The sequence below is a fragment of the Manacus candei genome, unplaced genomic scaffold (assembly GCF_025592945.1).
Source record: "Manacus candei isolate 608988 ecotype Guabito, Panama unplaced genomic scaffold, ASM2559294v1 h1tg000067l, whole genome shotgun sequence".
Lineage (NCBI taxonomy): Eukaryota > Metazoa > Chordata > Aves > Passeriformes > Pipridae > Manacus > Manacus candei.
Window position 1 is genome coordinate 5,024,687 of NW_026138115.1, and position 18,476 is coordinate 5,043,162.

Sequence of the window (18,476 nt, forward strand, 5' to 3'; positions counted from 1 at the left end):
AACTCGTGTTCTCCTTGCCGCAATGGAGTTACGTGTTTGTTCTAACCACATCAGTGGAAGTGCACCCGCTAATCAAACGAAGGGAAAGTGCCCGTGCATACTACAGACATTAGGAAATAATCTATACATGCCCATATATTCTGGTGGTTAATAATGATTTTCAGCTAGCTGAGGTATAGGAGTGTACATCATACCTAACTGAGGAAACCCATGCAGTGCAAAGTTTCTTCAGTTAACATAAGCTGGATCAAATAGTCATGAAAAAACAGTATATATTGGCAGAGCTCAATAGCCCACACATTTTGACTAGCTGAGGTAGTTGTAGTTTAGTATAACTGAATGTATTTTTATGAGTGAACTTGAATGTCTGTCTCTAATAGTGAGTTGACTGTTCTATCAGCTAATTTTGTGCATTAAATTCAAGTGTTGTGTTTGCCAACTCTTTAAACACTTGATATACCTCAGAGGTTTTTGGGTCTGCTTCTGATTTCTTTCTGTGTTTACAGTAGGAATTATTCCTAAGAATTTTATTCTCATATGAACACATGTTCATAATTCCCATTGAAGTGAATGGGAGTTTTCTATACAATTAATAGATTTACACAGTCTATGAAGTGAGTAATCCCCTTGTTGTAAAAAAAGTAAACAAACCAGGAAGTCAATAGTAATTATTTATATGAATAATTCACTGACACCTAACTTTTAGCCAAACTTGTATAAGTAATCCTTTTCTCTTTCCCATCTGCTGCTGAAAAGAGGTTCCAGGTAATGCTTTTATTTTGCTATCTAGTCCATCATATACTATCATCTCCCATTTTCCTTAAATAGCCATCTGTCATGTTGGGTGCTATACCATGCACCTATCACTTTAGAATGTTACTGTATTACAAATTATAAATTACATGTATTCATTGTAGTTGTTTCATAAAATAGGCCAGACTTTTTTAAATCTACCAATATAAAATTAATTCCATAAACTATTAAACTGCCCTATGTTTTACAAGTAGTGTTTTTCAATAATATTTATTAAAATATAGAGATTAGCACTCTTTCCCTTTCCAGTTCCCTAATGCCCAGCTGTTCTGCACTTGATGGGACAGACTCACCTGACATGTCAAGGTGTATATATTATTAAATTATATAAGTATTAGATTACCTATATCTGCATTAATAGATACAAACTGGCATTTACTACTCACAGGGCACTTGAAAATATTTGAGTAATTATTACCAAGAAGCAGTATTTATAAACTACCACATTTCATTATCTTCTAATGGAAATCAGACCTCTATAAATTTTTACAAGTGACTTTGAAGATCTTGCCAAGAGTAAATTGAAAGAAGTCATCCTTACTTTTAAAATTCATTCTATACTTCATACTTATTCTGTTAATAACTTTAGAAACTCAGTATCAATAATGAAAATAGGGAGTGAAATACAACATCATACAAGACAACATGGGTAGCAGTATCAGTAATGCTGCAGGTATGTCTAAAAGTGTGAAAAAGGGGTTTCTTTGTTTCACACACTACTTAGAAATGATTGTATGCAATTGTTATGGTTTCATAACAAGAAATATTAAAATATATATACCAACTCTATTTTCATTTTGAAAATAAAGCACTAATATTTCCCTTATGATAGATGGCTGGAACTCTCCTTCCACATGCTCAAACTGAACCCATCTATATGTGCATTTACCCCAAAATCTTATTCATGCTCTCCTTCCCATCTTTTGCACACAGTTTTTGAGCATGCAACCAGTTATGCATACAGGCATATGACCACTGTGTGTTGTATATGCCATCAGTCACTTTCCTGCACATTAAATAGCAAGTGAAAAATATCTTCAGCTTTCACACCTTCAAAAATGCACTTGGAAAATGTATTCTTCTGTCCTTCAACATTCTTGCTTTTAAATGCACAAGTTGTCACCTAGAAACTTAACTGGGAAAAAACTTATGTGCTTGTAATTTGCATTCTGGTTCCACTGCTCTGGATCAGTATAGAGTTAGCCTTGCATGGATAGGTACTTCAATAAATTGTTTAGGTGACCTGTTAGATAATAAAGCTGAGTAAAAGTTGCCAAGTTTTATTGACCAGTGTACATTCCCTTTATTCTGTTGTGTGGTAATGTACAGATGTTTAATGTACTCTAATGATTGGCTAAGGTTTATATCAACCTATATTTGTATCCATGCAGCCTTTGAGTATAGACAGTCTTCTCAAGCAGTTGTTTAATGTGAGACTGTTTTACCTCTTCTCCCATTCTATCATGAGGGATTAGCAGACAGCAAGTGTTATAAAAATGCCATATTCTAGAACGAAGCAACAGAGAAATGTTGAGTTCCAGTAACATGTTGATGCTTCACAGCTGAGTAAGGTGGCACTGTGATTTTCTTTTTACTCCTTAATATGTCTTTGATAACTGGATTTCTTTTCCTCCAGAAGTCTTTTTGGGTTCTGCAACATGCCAATAGAAGCAGCATGCACAACAAACAGCATGGACAGTCTCACATTTCTGCAGTACCCCGTACTATACCTGCTGTTTGATTTTATTGCTGCTACATGGGATGAGAGAAGAGGTAATCTGACAGTGGAAAGCTGAGTCTTGGGAAAACTAATGGTTAGAACAACAGAATCACTGGTATACAATCTTCCAATTTTTGGCACTTCAGCATTGTTCCCAATTCCCATGTTTAAAAAGAGAAAGCTACATGTTGCGTTTACTTAATTTAAAAAAAAAAAAGGTTTCAAAGTCAACATTATGTAAATGGTTTTTAAGAAAACATTTTTGTATAAGTGCTTTTTAGTGAACTTGCATTTTTAAGTGGGATCCTAGTTACCTAATAAACGAGCAGCAATTACAGAGGTGCCAAAGGAATTCAGAAATTTTAATTAGAATTCGAAGTAAACTTGTAGGTAGGAAAAAAATTTGGTTAGCATCTGTTAATATCATTAACTTTTTACACAAATCAGGTATTAGATATATTTCAATAACTATAATTCTTAGCCATAAAATAACAGGTTATGTAGAGTCATGGGTATTTGCAATTCATTTAACTTGTTAATCCTGCTCATTCTTCAGAGACTTTTGATTTCATAGGCAGAGAACTGGTTATTGTTTTGTCATTTAACTTCACAGATTGTAAGTACTAAAAAACTTAAAAGTTCCCTTTTAAGCAGTATTTATATTCATATGCAAAAAAACCCCAAACCACTTAAAAATCCAAACAAAACTTTATTTGTAATATTTTGGGATATCAGTGTGACCATTTAAAAAAAATATTGGGGAAAAAAATTCTTTTTAGGAGAGAAGAGGGAATCTTAATGCAAATTTACCTCAGGTGTTTAATGAAGCTGTCTGATTTATTCCTCCCTCTCCTTGCCCCACCCCAGCAAATTTTAAGAGGAACTGCACTGTGTGTTTCTCTTTGTCTCTTCATTTAATTGAATGAATATGGGCAGGTTTTTATTCTCTGTGTCACCGAAATGCTTTCAGAAAGCCCATTCCATGTACTGAATCTGTGCCTTTCAATTTCTGTTCATGCATTTCAGTAGTTTTACTTGATTGGATTTGATTCAGTTTGGGCAGCACACAGCGATGACAAGACTTCTACAGCACTGGGAGATACCTGTTGCCTCCTGATGAGTGTATTTGTAACTGAAATTTCTCATCTGCTGTGAAAGTGGGGAACAAACACAGCCAAACATGTTTTCCTCTTTTAGATAACCTCTCTCCATATATATTTAATATGGTAAACGCTGGGGAGTTTTTTAGAAATTTAGAAAATTCTAAATAAAAGTGTATTTTCTTTATGTTTTAAAATGAAAAATTGAGAATTTTACCTAGCAGAGCTATTCTTGTAGTATGACAAACTAGATGAGAGGATCCTAGGAGTCAATGATGGGATAGGACAGAAGAGAAGACATGGAAAATAGCTTGGCAGGCTAGGAATTTCACATCAAGTATAAAAGCTGTTTGAGAGACAGTTGTGATTCAAGAGTGGTCATGAAATCAGATGTTGAGATTGGTGACAGAAATGAGATAGATTCCATGGTTTCTATGCTGGTCAATGTGCTTGTATAGACAATGAAGACACCCAAGACTGTGATTGGTTTGCTTTTCCTCCTCTTTTCCAAAAGTTAGGAGATTACTTTTTCACCTTCACATACTGAAAGTCTGTGAGCTAGGTCCAGACTATAATTGAAAAAGAAATTCAAATGTCTTACTTTTCTGTCGCAAGGTAAATGTGAATCCCTTCTATTTGGAAACCTTGGAGAGGAAAAAAAGAACTGAAGACCTTTGAGAATGAAGTCTGAGGGTACATTCCCACCACACAAATTTCAAGCAGGACTGAAAGACTGTATTTAAATGCTGCTTTCTTTTAACTTGTCTCTGAACAAGTAGACCTTTAGTGCATGTCCATATTGGACTCCTTTTCTGACCTGTCTTGCTATATATGGTGAAGGTCCCCAGATTTTGCCTTTACTGCCAGTTTATTAGAAGCCTGTTTTTAATAAAAAGAATTTTGGGAGTAGCAAAAACCAAGTGTTAGACTACCATTCTTCGTGAAGTTGTAGAAGTCCTTCTCCATACTTAAGTTAGTGATCTCTGTTCTAACTTGCACTTATTTATGAAGAAATAGGAAATATGATCTTTCTTCTTCTTTCACGCCTTGAATTTTCTTTTTACCTTTAAATTATTATTTCATACTTTACTCTGATAAGAATTTAATGCAGCCCACATTCCCTCCCTGTGAAAAGACTCAGTGTTAACTAACTATGCAGTGTAAAGTAGCAATATTTCTTGGTATATCTGGACTTGATTTTCTATTGTAAAGGTTTCACATTTCATAAAATCTAGACGTATGATGCTGAATTTGAGTGATCCAGGCATATGACAGACTGCTTTACCAGAGAGAAATTTTTCATCATCTGTTTTTCTTTTGTCATTTTTTTTCCCATAAGTACTTTACAGGTTTCTAAGAGTAAAGGGAGTAACTGGAACATCTCAGAACACAGTTTGTCGTTGCAGTATAATTTGCATTATAATGTGTACAAATATTTTGTTACGTGATGTGACATCAATCTATAAATATACTGAAATTAGACAGGATGAAGAAATAAAGCTAAGAAAATGTTATTTTATTTGAATAACTAGTTCAAAATATACAGTGTAAAAACAAATCATATTTTATTGTTCTTAGAAAACACAGTCATTATTTTGAATCAAATTCATCACTCAAGAGCAGGAGCAGAGGTGAAATTAAAAGTGCTTTGTACTAAGAAGGAATATGAAAAACAAGCTAACCTGTTGCTTTATGTATGATGTTAGTTTGTTACACTGCCTACTGGATTAAATAATCTGGATGTCATTGAATCTATACATAGAATTTATTTTTAAATTAATTGTTCCTCTTAACAATCAAGCTTACAGGTTTCTTATCACTGCCACAAATGCTGTATCTACAGAATCAATAACCAATACTCCTGCAAATTACTAGGAATAGTTGCATAATTAATAAATAAAGCTCATTTGTTTGTATGTTTCTTTGTATATGAACAGTTGAACATAATGTGAAAGATATGTTGCAGATACTTGTTAAATATAACCAGCTGAGATTTCCTTATTAAATCTGGACTATTCAGAACAGTGGAACATAAATTATGGCTCTTACTCCTGCATTTGCATGGTCATGGTTTACTGCCAAGTAAGCATTGATCGATATCTCATATCTGCTGATATAAGAGTGAATGGGCAGGTGCACCTGGAGTTTTTTGCAAATTATTACAAAAATAGGAAAAGTTAGGGTCTACTGAAGACATGTGGGAACAGGAATGAGTATCCCAAGTATTTAGATTAATCGGGTAATTAATCATTTTTACTTTATTCAGTAAAAATTACTGCAGAGAAGATGGAAGTACCTTAAGAACATAGCTTGAAAAAGCTAAGAATATTTTATAAGTGTTCAATCATTTTAAAACAAGCCTTTGCATTAACCCCATGGACTGTTGAAGAATTGTTAGAGAACCTGGCATGTTAAAGGATTTTGGGTTTTGTTTTTCTTCTTTGAAAGAGATATTCCTTTTAAAGATGAATACAAATATGAGTTAAGTAGGATAGGGTATAAGTTTTCCCTATGCATTAGCAGGTTGGAAGGTACTGTGTTAGTATGGAATGGGTGACGGACAGCCTTCTCTTATTCACAGTTCTTTATTTCAGACCACCAGTTAGTAGGGCATTGCCACAGCCGGAGAAACTTCAGACAAATAACGTGGGGAAAAAAAAGAGACCTATAGAGGTAAGAAAAACATTGATCTCCTCTTTCTCTCCTTTTAGGATTTTGTTTGCCAGAACATCTGTCTGTGGATACATTAAATGATTGTTTTATGTTAAATACATCAAAGATGGGAATAGTAACTAGTGGGTAAATAGCAGAAAAAGTGGGAGAGCTTGTATTTCTTTTTCTTGCAAATTAAATGGAGTGCAACTTAATTCTTAGTAATCATAAAATCTTTGAAATGTCTGTAGAAATCAATATGTCCTGTGTAGATGACTGGATTGTTAAAAGGTGTATTATCACTAATAAAACTAAACATTTTTTAATCCAAACTTTTTAAAATTTACTCTAAAACTTCATTTAAAATTCATCATTGATAAAAGTTTTAAAAATAATTCTAAAAATTCTATTAATGATACCTTTAGCTTGGGAACCTGTTTTTTCATTACATGGCAATTGCAAATAAATATACTCACTTTTGATTACTCTGAAGTGGAAATTTCATCTAACCTTGGAAAATGCAGTTCTTTATACCTTGGAAAATGCAGTTCTTTATACCAACTCAAATATTGTCAATGTTATAAAATGTTTGGTGTAGCATAATAAGCAGCCTTTTGACATCAGTGTTCTAGAAGTTTTAGGCTGTAATTCAACTTTCTCAATTGCCAGCTGGAATTACATTGTGGACCAGTGTTTGTCATTCCTTGTTTCTTAGTGTCTTCCGCATTAAAAGAGTTATGCTCTTCACTGCTATTTGTTTATTTATGAGCATGTGTATGAGTATGTCTTTCTGTGTACATATACATATGTGTGCATATACACACATAAATAGTCTGCAGCATCCACCAGACAGATATGAAAGGGTGAGATGACTGTGTATGGCAGGAATGAGCAGCAATGTAAACGGACAGGGAAGGCACAATCTCAATTTCTGTTGGTTTGAGACATCGTTAAACTCCTTTTCATTTACTACATAAGGACATAATTAAAAATTAAATCTTACAAAAGATCGTAAAGTTCATAATTGCTTTAAGGTTTTGAGTATCTAATAGATATGGATATCTTTTTTAGGACCTAATTTTGGAGCTGGTGTTTGGGTATCGAGGCAAGGACTGCAGAAACAATGTGCACTATTTGAATGATGGTGCTGATGTGATATATCATACTGCATCTATTGGCATCTTGTACAATGTGGCAACAGGTAGGAGAAAATTCTGAGGGAAAATATTTCTTCACATACATGAAGTTACAATTTATGAAGTAACTAATATGCTTTAAATAACTATGTGGAAGAATTATTATTTGTTGCTGAAAAATTCAGTCTGTAGAGATGATTCATAATATCTGCATAAGCAAATTAAATATATTGAAATGTTCCTGGTGACTAAACTTTGAAGGAAGTAAAGATTTTATTATTTTGATGTTCGTTTTTTGACATTTGCATGTTAAAATGACTACAGAAACTAAAAGAGCTTAACAACAGGGTCCCTGTAGTTTAATTTTTTTGTCTAAAATAAGTATTTTTATTTGCTTTACTTTTCAGTCAGCTGTATCACATACGTTCATTCCCAATAACCAATTTAGTTTAGATAACAGTCCTTTTTTAAGTAACAAAATGCCATTTGTTTCTGTGATATTTGAGCAACTTGATGTAGAAAACTTGAAGGAGTAGTTTGGAATTATTGAGTGCTGTCTGTTAAAGTAGAGATAAAAAATTAGGAGTTTCTGTTTTCTGGTTTTAAGCTCCAGAATGCAACATCACCATAATCCTCTTTTCTAAGAAATATTATAAAATTTTCAAATAGTGACCGTGTCTATGTGTGTGAAAGTGTTTTAATTAAAGTTGACCTCTTTTTTTTTTTCTTTTTAGGCTCTCAGTCTTTTTACCAGGAACACAATGATGATATTTTGTGCCTCACTGTTAATCAGCACCCCAAGTTTACCAACATAGTGGCAACTGGCCAAGTAGGTATGTTTGTATTTTTGTAAAAAGAATGAACATAAGAGCATGCAATTAGGGCTTTGTAAGTTCATGATAAATCACAAAAATATTTGATTATGCTATCTCCGTTTGTATGAGTGTTACTCAGTTACCTGTCCTCTTTACATGTTTTTTTTTGAATGTAATTTAATAAAGCTGACAAAAAATATTGAGGCATGAAAGAAGATTAAATTTATCTTTTGTCTGGAGTATTATCAAAGCTATTTTTTCTAAAATCTTAAGCCCCATGAAATTAGTGTGTTTTTATTGAATGATCAACTTGTGTTAGGCCTTCCAAGGTGTCATAGCCCGTCCAAGGAAGCTGAATCAAGCTAAACTTTATTTCTACATGGATTAAAGCCAGAATTCTTCAATTACATCACACTATGTAGGTTTTATCTCATCAAGCAGATTTATAATACATATTTGGTGGTTTAATACTACATATTTTTAATATTCCTGGCAGAACCAAAACCCTAATGGTGTTTCCCTACAGATAAATTTAAACATAGAGGGAAAATGTATATATGTTTAATAGTGCCATTAAAACTGACCAGGTTAAAAAAAAAGAAAAGAAAAAGCAAAAACCACGTTGTACATCTGCATAGCTGATAGAAACTGCTATTTCTAAATTTTGCAGAATAGGGAGCTTTGTAGTCCTACAATCTGGTTGCAGTTGTTTGTCAGCAGATTCAAATCCGCATTGTTTTCTTCAGTGCATAGAATACAGAAAACCCTCTTATTGCATCTTAATCAAAATAGCTTATTTTTTATGTAGGTGTATTTTAGATGTTTCATCTAAATACAGTCAGTTTTTCACAGTTTATTACCTGCTTTCCTGTGTCTTTTGGATTTTTCATTAAAATTGACTCATTGATAATAGTAACTGCTTAGCTAAAATAGCATCATGTCTTGGTGAGTTTCTTGCCTTACATAATTTTAAACAAATTGTTAATAGACATTATTTTAATGGAAAAAATTATCAGCAGATTTTTGCCTATGGTTTGATTGCAAAGAACATTTGCAGGAATTACAGGCCTTTTATTGTCCTTAGGAATTTGATTTTTCAGCATATTTCTTAATCTGGCTCTGCTTGCCGTTCCATACCGGAAGAATATGAAATTTCTTTTTCTTCAGTGTTCATCTTACCCAAGAAAAACACAGGATTTAATGCCTTTTTTTGATTTCATAATCATTGCTACATCAACTAGCAGTAGAACAGTTTTAACTGTTTTGTAATATGGATTAAGGCATACAAATCAGGGGGAGATGACACTTAAAAATTAGACTACAAAATATATAGTTTTAAGAAGGGAATTAAATCAGAAAAATGAGCAGGAAGCAAAATATCTTCAAACAACACTTAGCAATATTAAGGAGTACATACTCCTTAAAGAACATGCTTAACTGCTGCCACTTTTCCTACTGATACGATTGGCACAAACATAGCAATCTTCAAAAGATTTACTGAAACATTATCTCAAGTATTTTTAAACTGTAATGCTAGGCAGAGTCTTGGTAATACTTCGCAGTACCTGAACCTTTAAAATCTTGATTTCTTAATGCTCTGTAGATTATTGGGTGTATTTGCAATTTATCAAGGTCAGACCCAAACTCTACTTCTTAGCAGAAAAGCAATCAGCATTTTTTTCCACTTAATTTGTTAAAATATCGATAACATGTTAAAAACCTTTTTCATTTACTTTGACAGAGACCTAACATACACCAAAAGTAGATTTTTGTGTTGTAACTCAAAATGGAAATCAAAATATATTCATTCTATCATTTGTTTCTGATGTGGCTTCCTTTTATCAGTGATTATTCATCTTTAACACTGAAAGCAGTATTGGTGCTGCTGCAATGCAAAGAGATAACATCAAGGTGTGTGTTAAGAAATTACACGAAATGTGGTGTATATTTTCTTTAGCACTTACCTTATTTCTGATCTAATTATCTTTCTGCTGCTTTTCCATTACAGGAGACTCAGCAGATATGTCAGGTAAGGGAAATAAAATTTTAACATCTTCAGGTCTAGTTAGCCTATCTAGTAGTACCCATCTGCAGCTTTATAGAATCATAAGTGATGTGAATTCATTTTTAGTTTATTAAAACCTGTATCAGTCATATTACTGTCAGCACTGAATATTAACCACAACAACTCAGCAAACTGTAAATTTAGAAACAATAAAAAATGTTAGAACACACTTAAAAACTACTTTTGTAGTTGCATATTCCCTTCTTGCTGCTTAGTGATTAGTGAGTTCTGATACATACTGCTACTGTAGCATTCCTGTGTATGCTTGCAGATTTTGCAGACATGTTGGGGCTGACAATTAATGTTTGCTTTAGACATTCAATTAAGTATAATTTTAATATGCATTTTTAAAGTAAATTCCATTGAGGAGGCCTAGGTGACTGAGTGAAAAAACCAATCACCTTTCACATTTGTGTACAATTGTCATGCAGTTACTACCACTGATCCAAAATGTTGTTATGATGCCAGCTTAATTTTTTCCTGTATCATTTTGGGTCTTTGACAGTTTGACAGTCTTGACTGAGCTATTTTTTATTAACATGTTGTTTTTTCAACTGCAATCTTAAAAATTCATCACCATCGTGTGTGAATGAGTTCATTGTTGAGCAACCATAATCATCTTGTGAAGAATCTTCAGAGATGCATAAATGTGTGTTCACGTGTGCTAGAAACTATAATAATCTTCATGTGGACCTAAAGCTTGTTCTGTGAAGAACATATGTACAATGACATCTTTAATGTGTGTTGACTTCTTTTAAATATGCCAAATTGTGCTTGCTCTAAGGATGGGAGGAAGAATATAGGTACCTTTTCCCACACTTTTAAACTGTATAAAAAAAAATCAGTGATTATATGGCTATTTATATGAAAGAACATCTTTAGTCCTGCATATACTGCCTGGACACTTTCTCTCTTTCACTTACCTTCTTTCTACTGCAACTTCAGTTTGAGCTTGTATATATAACTAAATTCTGTTGTCATTGCTTGAAACAAGCACTCTTACTTTTTTCTTCTTTGTGGAACCATTAGTCTGGAATCCAAGCTGCTGCCTGCCTTCATTTAAAAGTTGAATAGTTTCACTTAAAATTTATCCATGGCTATTGGGCAACTTTCTTACCAAAAACTTTTGCTTTTCTAGTTCCAATTTTCAGTTGTCTATAGTGACGCAGGGGTTCTTGAAGCAGTAATGTTTGTAATAGGAAACTCAATTTGCCATTCCAGCCTGATAACTTGGTGTAGATTTGCTCCACCTTACTGAAGATATTTTTTGTCCTTCCAGCCCATGGTAACTTTATCGAACTGCTCCCAGAAGTAGCTGACATCTTAGAAAATCTCTCCTATGAGAGTGTTGAGTACTCCAAAGCAGGATGCAGTGTCAGGACAGAGACATTCAGAAGAAGTCCATCAAGTAGGAGGACCCCAGAGTCCATGTCCACTCTCCTGCAAATCTTGCTCTGAAAGATTTTGTCAGTTCTTATTCAGGAAATCTAGGTGAAATTTTCTGCCTGCCACCCAAAAGGAAAATTTTGGCCAAGGTTATAGGGTATGTGCAGAGGTCAGGGACAATACAGAGTTTTACCAAGGGGAGTGCTGAAAAGAAAAAAACCGTTCAGAGCCATAATAAAGCTTTCTCTTCCCTCAGCTTCCCATAAGGACAGCAAGGAGTTTGCTGAAAATTTTGGGACATACCAGTTGTTGTCAACCCCTGCCCTTTCTGTTTTAATGGCATGTCCATACTATGCTGTAGTACCTTTCAAGAGGTAAAGGTAAAATATTGCTGCCATGAGGGGAAATTCCAATGAGAAAGAAAAGAAATTAGGAAGATTTTTCTAAAGACTGGTTTGGAAGAGGCATGGGATTATGTTCAAGAACTGAGTTTCATGGGGCTACAATTTTGCCTAGGTCCCTGTGCTTACTGTTTCCCATCATGTGCGTGCCTTCCAGGGCCTACATTTAGCTCATTAAAAAAACAAAGGTTGAAGCTGAAATAGAACATAGTTTATGTGAATCTGTGTTTATGACAGGAACCTATGACCTCCAGACCCTGCAGTCAAATTTACTAGAGATCAGAAGTAAAGAATTTTGATAATCTTACTGTCCTGGAAATGCCCTAGATACTGTTCAGAGTTTGCAAATTATGTGTGGATTGCAAGGTCTTTTGAGAAGGCATTACATTTGGGAAAAAACTAGCTGTCATTATGGTAGAAATAGTCACATACATTAGTTGCATGGAAAGACAGTTTTTACTGCAAAGAGCTTACAGTCCAAACAATGCAAACTAAATACCCTAATTCTTGTACATCAGTAAGCAGGATGATGATTCAGCTGACACTCTCCTTTGAGGGCATGCATTTCAGACAGATGGCCATTTTGTAGAAAGAAGATTTTGGCCTTGCACTAATTCCTCTGTAGCTATCAGTTGTCCAAAAGACCCACATAGAAATTACGTTCTTGATAAGTTGCTTGATATTTATGAAGTTTTTTGAGTTAGCATGCTGATCTAAGTTTTACTAGGAGAAAAACAGAAGACAACTGGCTGTCAGAGCTTCTTCTGTGCTTCGCAAGTCCCATAACAGGTTAAGCAAAGTTTTCATCTCTGGTAATATAATGAGGCCAACTTGTTTGTTCTATCTAGTGATCCTGTTTACCGTAAATTGGTTTCCAAAGGAGGCCAAAATCTCCTTTCTTTTCTTTCTTTTTTTTCCTTGCCTGATCACAACAATCGTATTTGTCTTACTAAAAAATATTAACTGTTTAACTTATAAGCAAGTTATAAGACATTTCCAAAATGTATACCAATGATATGTATTTGTATTTGTGTAGCCACAGCTCCTTCTATCCATGTGTGGGATGCAATGAACAAACAGACCCTGTCAGTGCTGCGGTGCTACCATTCAAAGGGCGTTTGCTCAGTCAGTTTCAGTGCCACTGGCAAACTGCTACTGTCCGTAGGGCTGGATCCTGAACATACCATTACCATTTGGAAGTGGCAGGAAGGTAGGAAAACGATTTTTTTTTAGAGTATGTTTATTTTGTCAGAGGTATGTTGGCTTGAGTCAAGAGTAATTGTAACATTAAAATATCAGAAGATCAAAAATTATTACATATAAATGCTGTGCACTATGCTCTGTTCAACAAGAGCTAAATAAATGTATTTACCTATTCTAGTAACTGCTAAATGTATATCCTTTGAAATTACTGTGTAAAGGTCAAGATAGTTCACTGATTTCCAGCCCAAATAATTAAAGAAAAATGTAGTTTTCATTCTTTTTTATTATCATTATTATTTCACTCTTCTCTGTTCTTATTCTTCTCTAAAGTCTGATTCCTGACTAGGTTGTTATAAAATTATTCCCCAAAATTGCAAATTGCAGAAATGTGGTGCCAGTGCAGCTCCTCTATGCAGCTCCTCTACTCCTCTGTAGTTGGTGTCTTAAGCTATACTACATGTTTTCAGATCGGCTTTGATCTGTGTTCAGGATTCAGGCTAAAGCGATTTGGTGAGCTGCTTTCTCATCTTCTTTCTGTCTGACAAAGCCATGCCCAGATTATGAATTTGATTCTCTGGTCTTAGGGGTTTACTTCTTCTCTCTTTGAGGATTTCTGTTGATCGACTAGTAACTCTCAGAAGTTTAAAGATCAGCTATCAAGTTAATAGAAAATGATCTTTCACAACTTGTCTAGTGACATCTAATGATGCTTTAGAGATGGACACAATGTCAGGTGTATGTTTATACAATCTTAGGTAAGATGAAGCATTCACTGCCTTTTCAGTCAGAACATGCCTGTGCTCATTCTTAAGAGTTGATACAGATTTAAAATGGCAGCTAAGGATCCTGGTTGAGGAATCTTCATATGGGTTAAAATGATTTTACCATTTTTTAATTGGAAATGTGTATTTTTCTCAGCTAGTTCAAAATGTTCATTTTCTTTCTGTCAGGTGCCAAAATTGCCAGCCGAGCTGGACATAACCAGCGTATATTTGTAGCAGAATTCAGACCAGATTCAGATACCCAGTTTGTTTCTGTGGGAGTGAAACATGTGAGGTTCTGGACACTGGCTGGAAGAGCTCTTCTCAGTAAAAAAGGGCTGCTGAGCTCCATAGAAGATGCCCGCATGCAGACGATGCTATCTGTAGCTTTTGGAGCGGTATGTACTTCAACAAACTACTTGAAAATGCATACAAACAAAAATGTTTTTATCCTTCTGCCTTTATTCAGTTTAGTGAGACTTTTCTAACCTGCTAATGAGTATGTCAGTTGTTTTATTAAACTCAGTTTAGCATTTCTAATACTTGCCTGCTAATTAGGACTAATACCAGCTTTCTTTAGAACAGAAAAGAAAAGAAGATTATGGATTTGTATTTTTTCAAGAGAAACAAATATAGGTATAGGTGCTTTGGACTGGTAATACACTGCTTGGTATTTAATCCAGGTAAAACAAAACTGAGTCTAGACTGCAGGAACCAAACAGTAGTAATGAGGCTAATTTTATGCCCACCCGGAGGTGATTCTGTTATAATCTGTATGTGTTGCTGCTCATGGGTGATCAGAGAGCTGTGTTGCCCTGGGGCATTCGTTAACGTCTGTGACTGTTAGACACTGTTAGACAACCACAGTAGGGTTTTGTTTTGCTTTGGGCTGTTCTTGACATGTGCAGGCCTTGTTGCTAAGTTCCATGGCACTGCTGTTTCAGGAGTTGCTCTGTATGAGCAGCACTCATCTCTTCAGCTGGGTAGAAAGCCACAGATTTCTTTTGGGAAGTGGTGCTTCACATTCCTTGCGTGCATTACTGTCCTGTTTGGTGATCTGCCTGTTTGGTCCAGACTGAATTTACGCCATCAGTTGTGCTTTTTGAAACTGTAACTGGCCTGTGGTTTCATTTTTTCATAATGCTGTCTCTTTTCCAGAGGGGTGTCTGTCTGATTTAAAAGAGAGTCTTACAAAGAAACAAGATATTTTTCAAATAATAACTGTTACTGGTGCACAGCTCAGGCTGTAAAGGGTTTGGAAAACCTCTGTAAACTTTCTTATCAAGAGGCAGATTCTCAGGGTGAGAATCAGGCTGTATGCTAAATGGCCTGGGGTTTGGTATGATGTTGTTTGAGGATGCAGAATTTGCAGGGGTTTTGTGAAATGCTGTGCAAACTGAATAAAGCCAAACCCAGTGTGTTCTCTGTATTTCATGTAGGGAGCAGTTCTGGGAGTGCTCTTGGTTGGGTCTCAGAAGGAGCTAGTTCACATGTCCCTAAGTAGAAGCTGGAAATGACCTAAAAGATATGCTGTGAGGACAGAGTATCTGCTCTCAAGTTCATTTCCAATCCTCTTTTACTTTATTAGATACACACACACACACACTCTCCTTTAAAAAAAGGATGTAAAACATCAACCCACTTCAGTTAAGGAAAGTGCTCATGCCACATCTGTACATGCATAATGATACTCTGTAATACTACATATGATGCTAAATTTGAGGATTGTTCATGTAAGTTACTAAAACAGTTTTGCTCAATAACGGGTTCCTCTTGGTTTTAAGTGTATCCTAATAAATTGCAATTCAAATTATTTTTGTTACCTTTCAAGAACAGGAAGCAGAAGTAAAGAAGAACAGGCAGATTTTAGTTTTAACTTAAACTCTTCTTCTTAAACTAATGGATACTGTAATCCAGTGAGTATGTTCACCTAACCACAAAAATTACTGCAAGTGTAATGTACATAGCAAGGGGATGAAAATTACCTGTTTGTGTGAAATGTCAATACTTACTGTGATTTTCTACTGTTTTACTATACGTTGCACACTTGATAGGCTGAAAGTACAGATAACCACACAGCTGAAGCTCTAAGTCATTGCATTTCTTCTTGCAGTGCAGAGCCTGTTAGCTACAAGAAAGCATGTTTCAGACTTCAAGAAGGAATGTAGTACCTCACTGTTTTGTCTCTAGAGGTTCTTATTGCTCCTTCTACAGCAGCAAATAAAAGCAATTTAGCCTAAATGCAAATGGTGATGATCTTTATTTCTGAATGTTTTTCTTCCTGCCTTACTCAGAATCAGATGATGAGTTTATTTTTCCCCTTTTCAGAATAACTTGACATTTACAGGTACTATCAGTGGAGATGTTTGTGTTTGGAAAGATCATGTGTTGATACGAATTGTGGCCAAAGCTCACAACGGACCTGTTTTCACAATGTACACCACATTAAGAGATGGTTTGATTGTTACAGGAGGCAAAGAAAGGCCGTGAGTCTTCCTTCCTCTTTTTTTTTCTGCATGCACATGTCCTCTTTGAAAATGGTTTGGATTCATCCCATCTAACAGTAGGCAGCTGAGACATCAGAGCTAGAAGAGTAGTCTCTTTCGGATCCCTGACCAGGTATTAGGAAAAAGAGTAACCACCACGTCCAAAGTGCAGGTAACCCCACATGAGCTCCAGCTACCTATTTTTTCCCACTGATTATAAGAGAAAGCTTAGGGTTGCTAGGATCCTGTAAAACTCCAGCCCCTGACAAGGGTGCCATGCTTAATTACCTAAAGCCAAGGGGCATGAATCAGAATCTAAATGCTGTACAAGAAGTTCTTCATCATTTTAACTGCTAGATAACAGTCATTTTTCTGAAGCATATGTGAAGCTTCTTCAGGCCTTTATGCTGCCTTTACACTATTTTGTTTAAAAATAATAGGCAAGTGTAAAATAAATTATGTGAATGGATTACTAGTAATATTGCATTATCAATTATACTGCATTGCATCAGTCAGGTGATGTTTTTCCTAGTACAAATACACAATTATCAAAGAGATAATACAGTTCTACTTCCTTAAGCTGAAAAAGACTGAACTATTATAAGCAAAAGCAGCCTTGAAATCACCTTATATTACTAAATGGTTCAACAGTATTTATCAGAGGATTATTTATGAGAGAAGGCAAAACATTTAGTTTGAAATTTAGAACCATCAAATGGTTAGAATTGAAAGGGACCTTAAATATTCTCTAACTCCAACCCCCATTTAATTTTAAGCACTAAGAAGTTAACTAGTCCTTGAAGGTCACTTTTTTTTCTGAAGAGGTACTGAGGTTGTTAACTCCAATAATTTACACAATTCTGATTAAATAAATGAGTGATAAATTTTATAGCATGAACAACTTCTTTCAAAGGAAAGACATGCTTAGTTATGATGGCAGAGGCAAACTGTCTTCTCTCAAATCTAAGATACAACAAGATCATTTTTTTTCTGGGACTGTAAACAAATTATCTCCTCAAGCATTTTAATTCTTTTTAGTGCCTTGCTAATGATAAAAGAAAAAAATGCTTCAGCTATAATATGGTCCATCTGCTGAAATGATAGTGCCCCACTTTGCAGGATACAGGCCACTTACTTTCTTTTCAGACACAGGTGAAATCTTAATTATTCCTTTGTTTTAAATACTTTCTTCTAGTATTTGTAAATATTGCTGTAAATTTATTTAGAGGATGATCTCTCTACTACTTAGCTTCAGAGACTCCTAATTTTTAGTATTTGACCTGAAAGAAATAGTAATGAAAACCAGTAAGAATCAACAGTTCATCTCTTGTGGGAAAATGAAGTATTGACAGAATGCAAGAAGATTCTCATTTAGGAAGATTGCATACTCACTTCTGCCTAGGCTTTCTTAGTTGCAGTTTACCCGCCTGTTTTGGTAAAATCCTTTTGCTGAGTATGATGACCAATCATATGTCAGAACAGTGCTAGTGAGAAGCAAAGAATATTCTATTGTAAGGAATATGAATTTATAATTCATTAGAGTTCTTTTAATAATAGTAGTACAAACTCAGTATTTCTAATTAAACTTTCTGAAATTCTTTTTCAAGGTTCATTCAGTAATCAAAGTTGTAACACAGGCAGCCAATATTGTAGAACATTGTATTTTGTGTCTGTTAGGGGAGATTTTTTTCTCTGTGAAGACACATAAGACATGTTCCAGCTCAACTGGAAATGTCAGATTTATAACTGATTCAGTAAACATTATCTCCTTTTCAGAAACTTTTTTATTTGAATGTGTTCTTTACTGAAATACCAGGTTTTTTGCAAGTGGGTGGGAAATACTTGGTGTTTTCATAATTAATACTTATTAGTTGGGTGTCTTGTGCAATTAATGTGTGTTTTTTCTGCTGTATCTTTGTCTTTTATTTCACAGCAGTG

The 18,476-nt window shown here is 34.8% G+C and overlaps 1 protein-coding gene across 4 annotated transcripts in view; it reads left to right on the forward strand.

Annotated features, from left to right (window-relative positions):
* Window positions 1–18,476, forward strand: part of EML5 (EMAP like 5) — a 115,136-nt gene that overhangs the window by 81,393 nt on the left and 15,267 nt on the right. For 2 of the 4 annotated variants that reach the window (XM_051806583.1, XM_051806585.1), the window contains exons 28-34: window positions 6,228–6,306; window positions 7,357–7,486; window positions 8,156–8,254; window positions 10,245–10,265; window positions 13,125–13,298; window positions 14,242–14,450; window positions 16,381–16,538. In XM_051806583.1, the coding sequence (XP_051662543.1) occupies window positions 6,228–6,306; window positions 7,357–7,486; window positions 8,156–8,254; window positions 10,245–10,265; window positions 13,125–13,298; window positions 14,242–14,450; window positions 16,381–16,538 (870 nt within the window). Of the gene's footprint in view, window positions 1–6,214; window positions 6,307–7,356; window positions 7,487–8,155; window positions 8,255–10,244; window positions 10,266–13,124; window positions 13,299–14,241; window positions 14,451–16,380; window positions 16,539–18,476 lie in introns of those variants that run through there. The other 2 variants (XM_051806584.1, XR_007907594.1) reach the window with 2 other exon arrangements.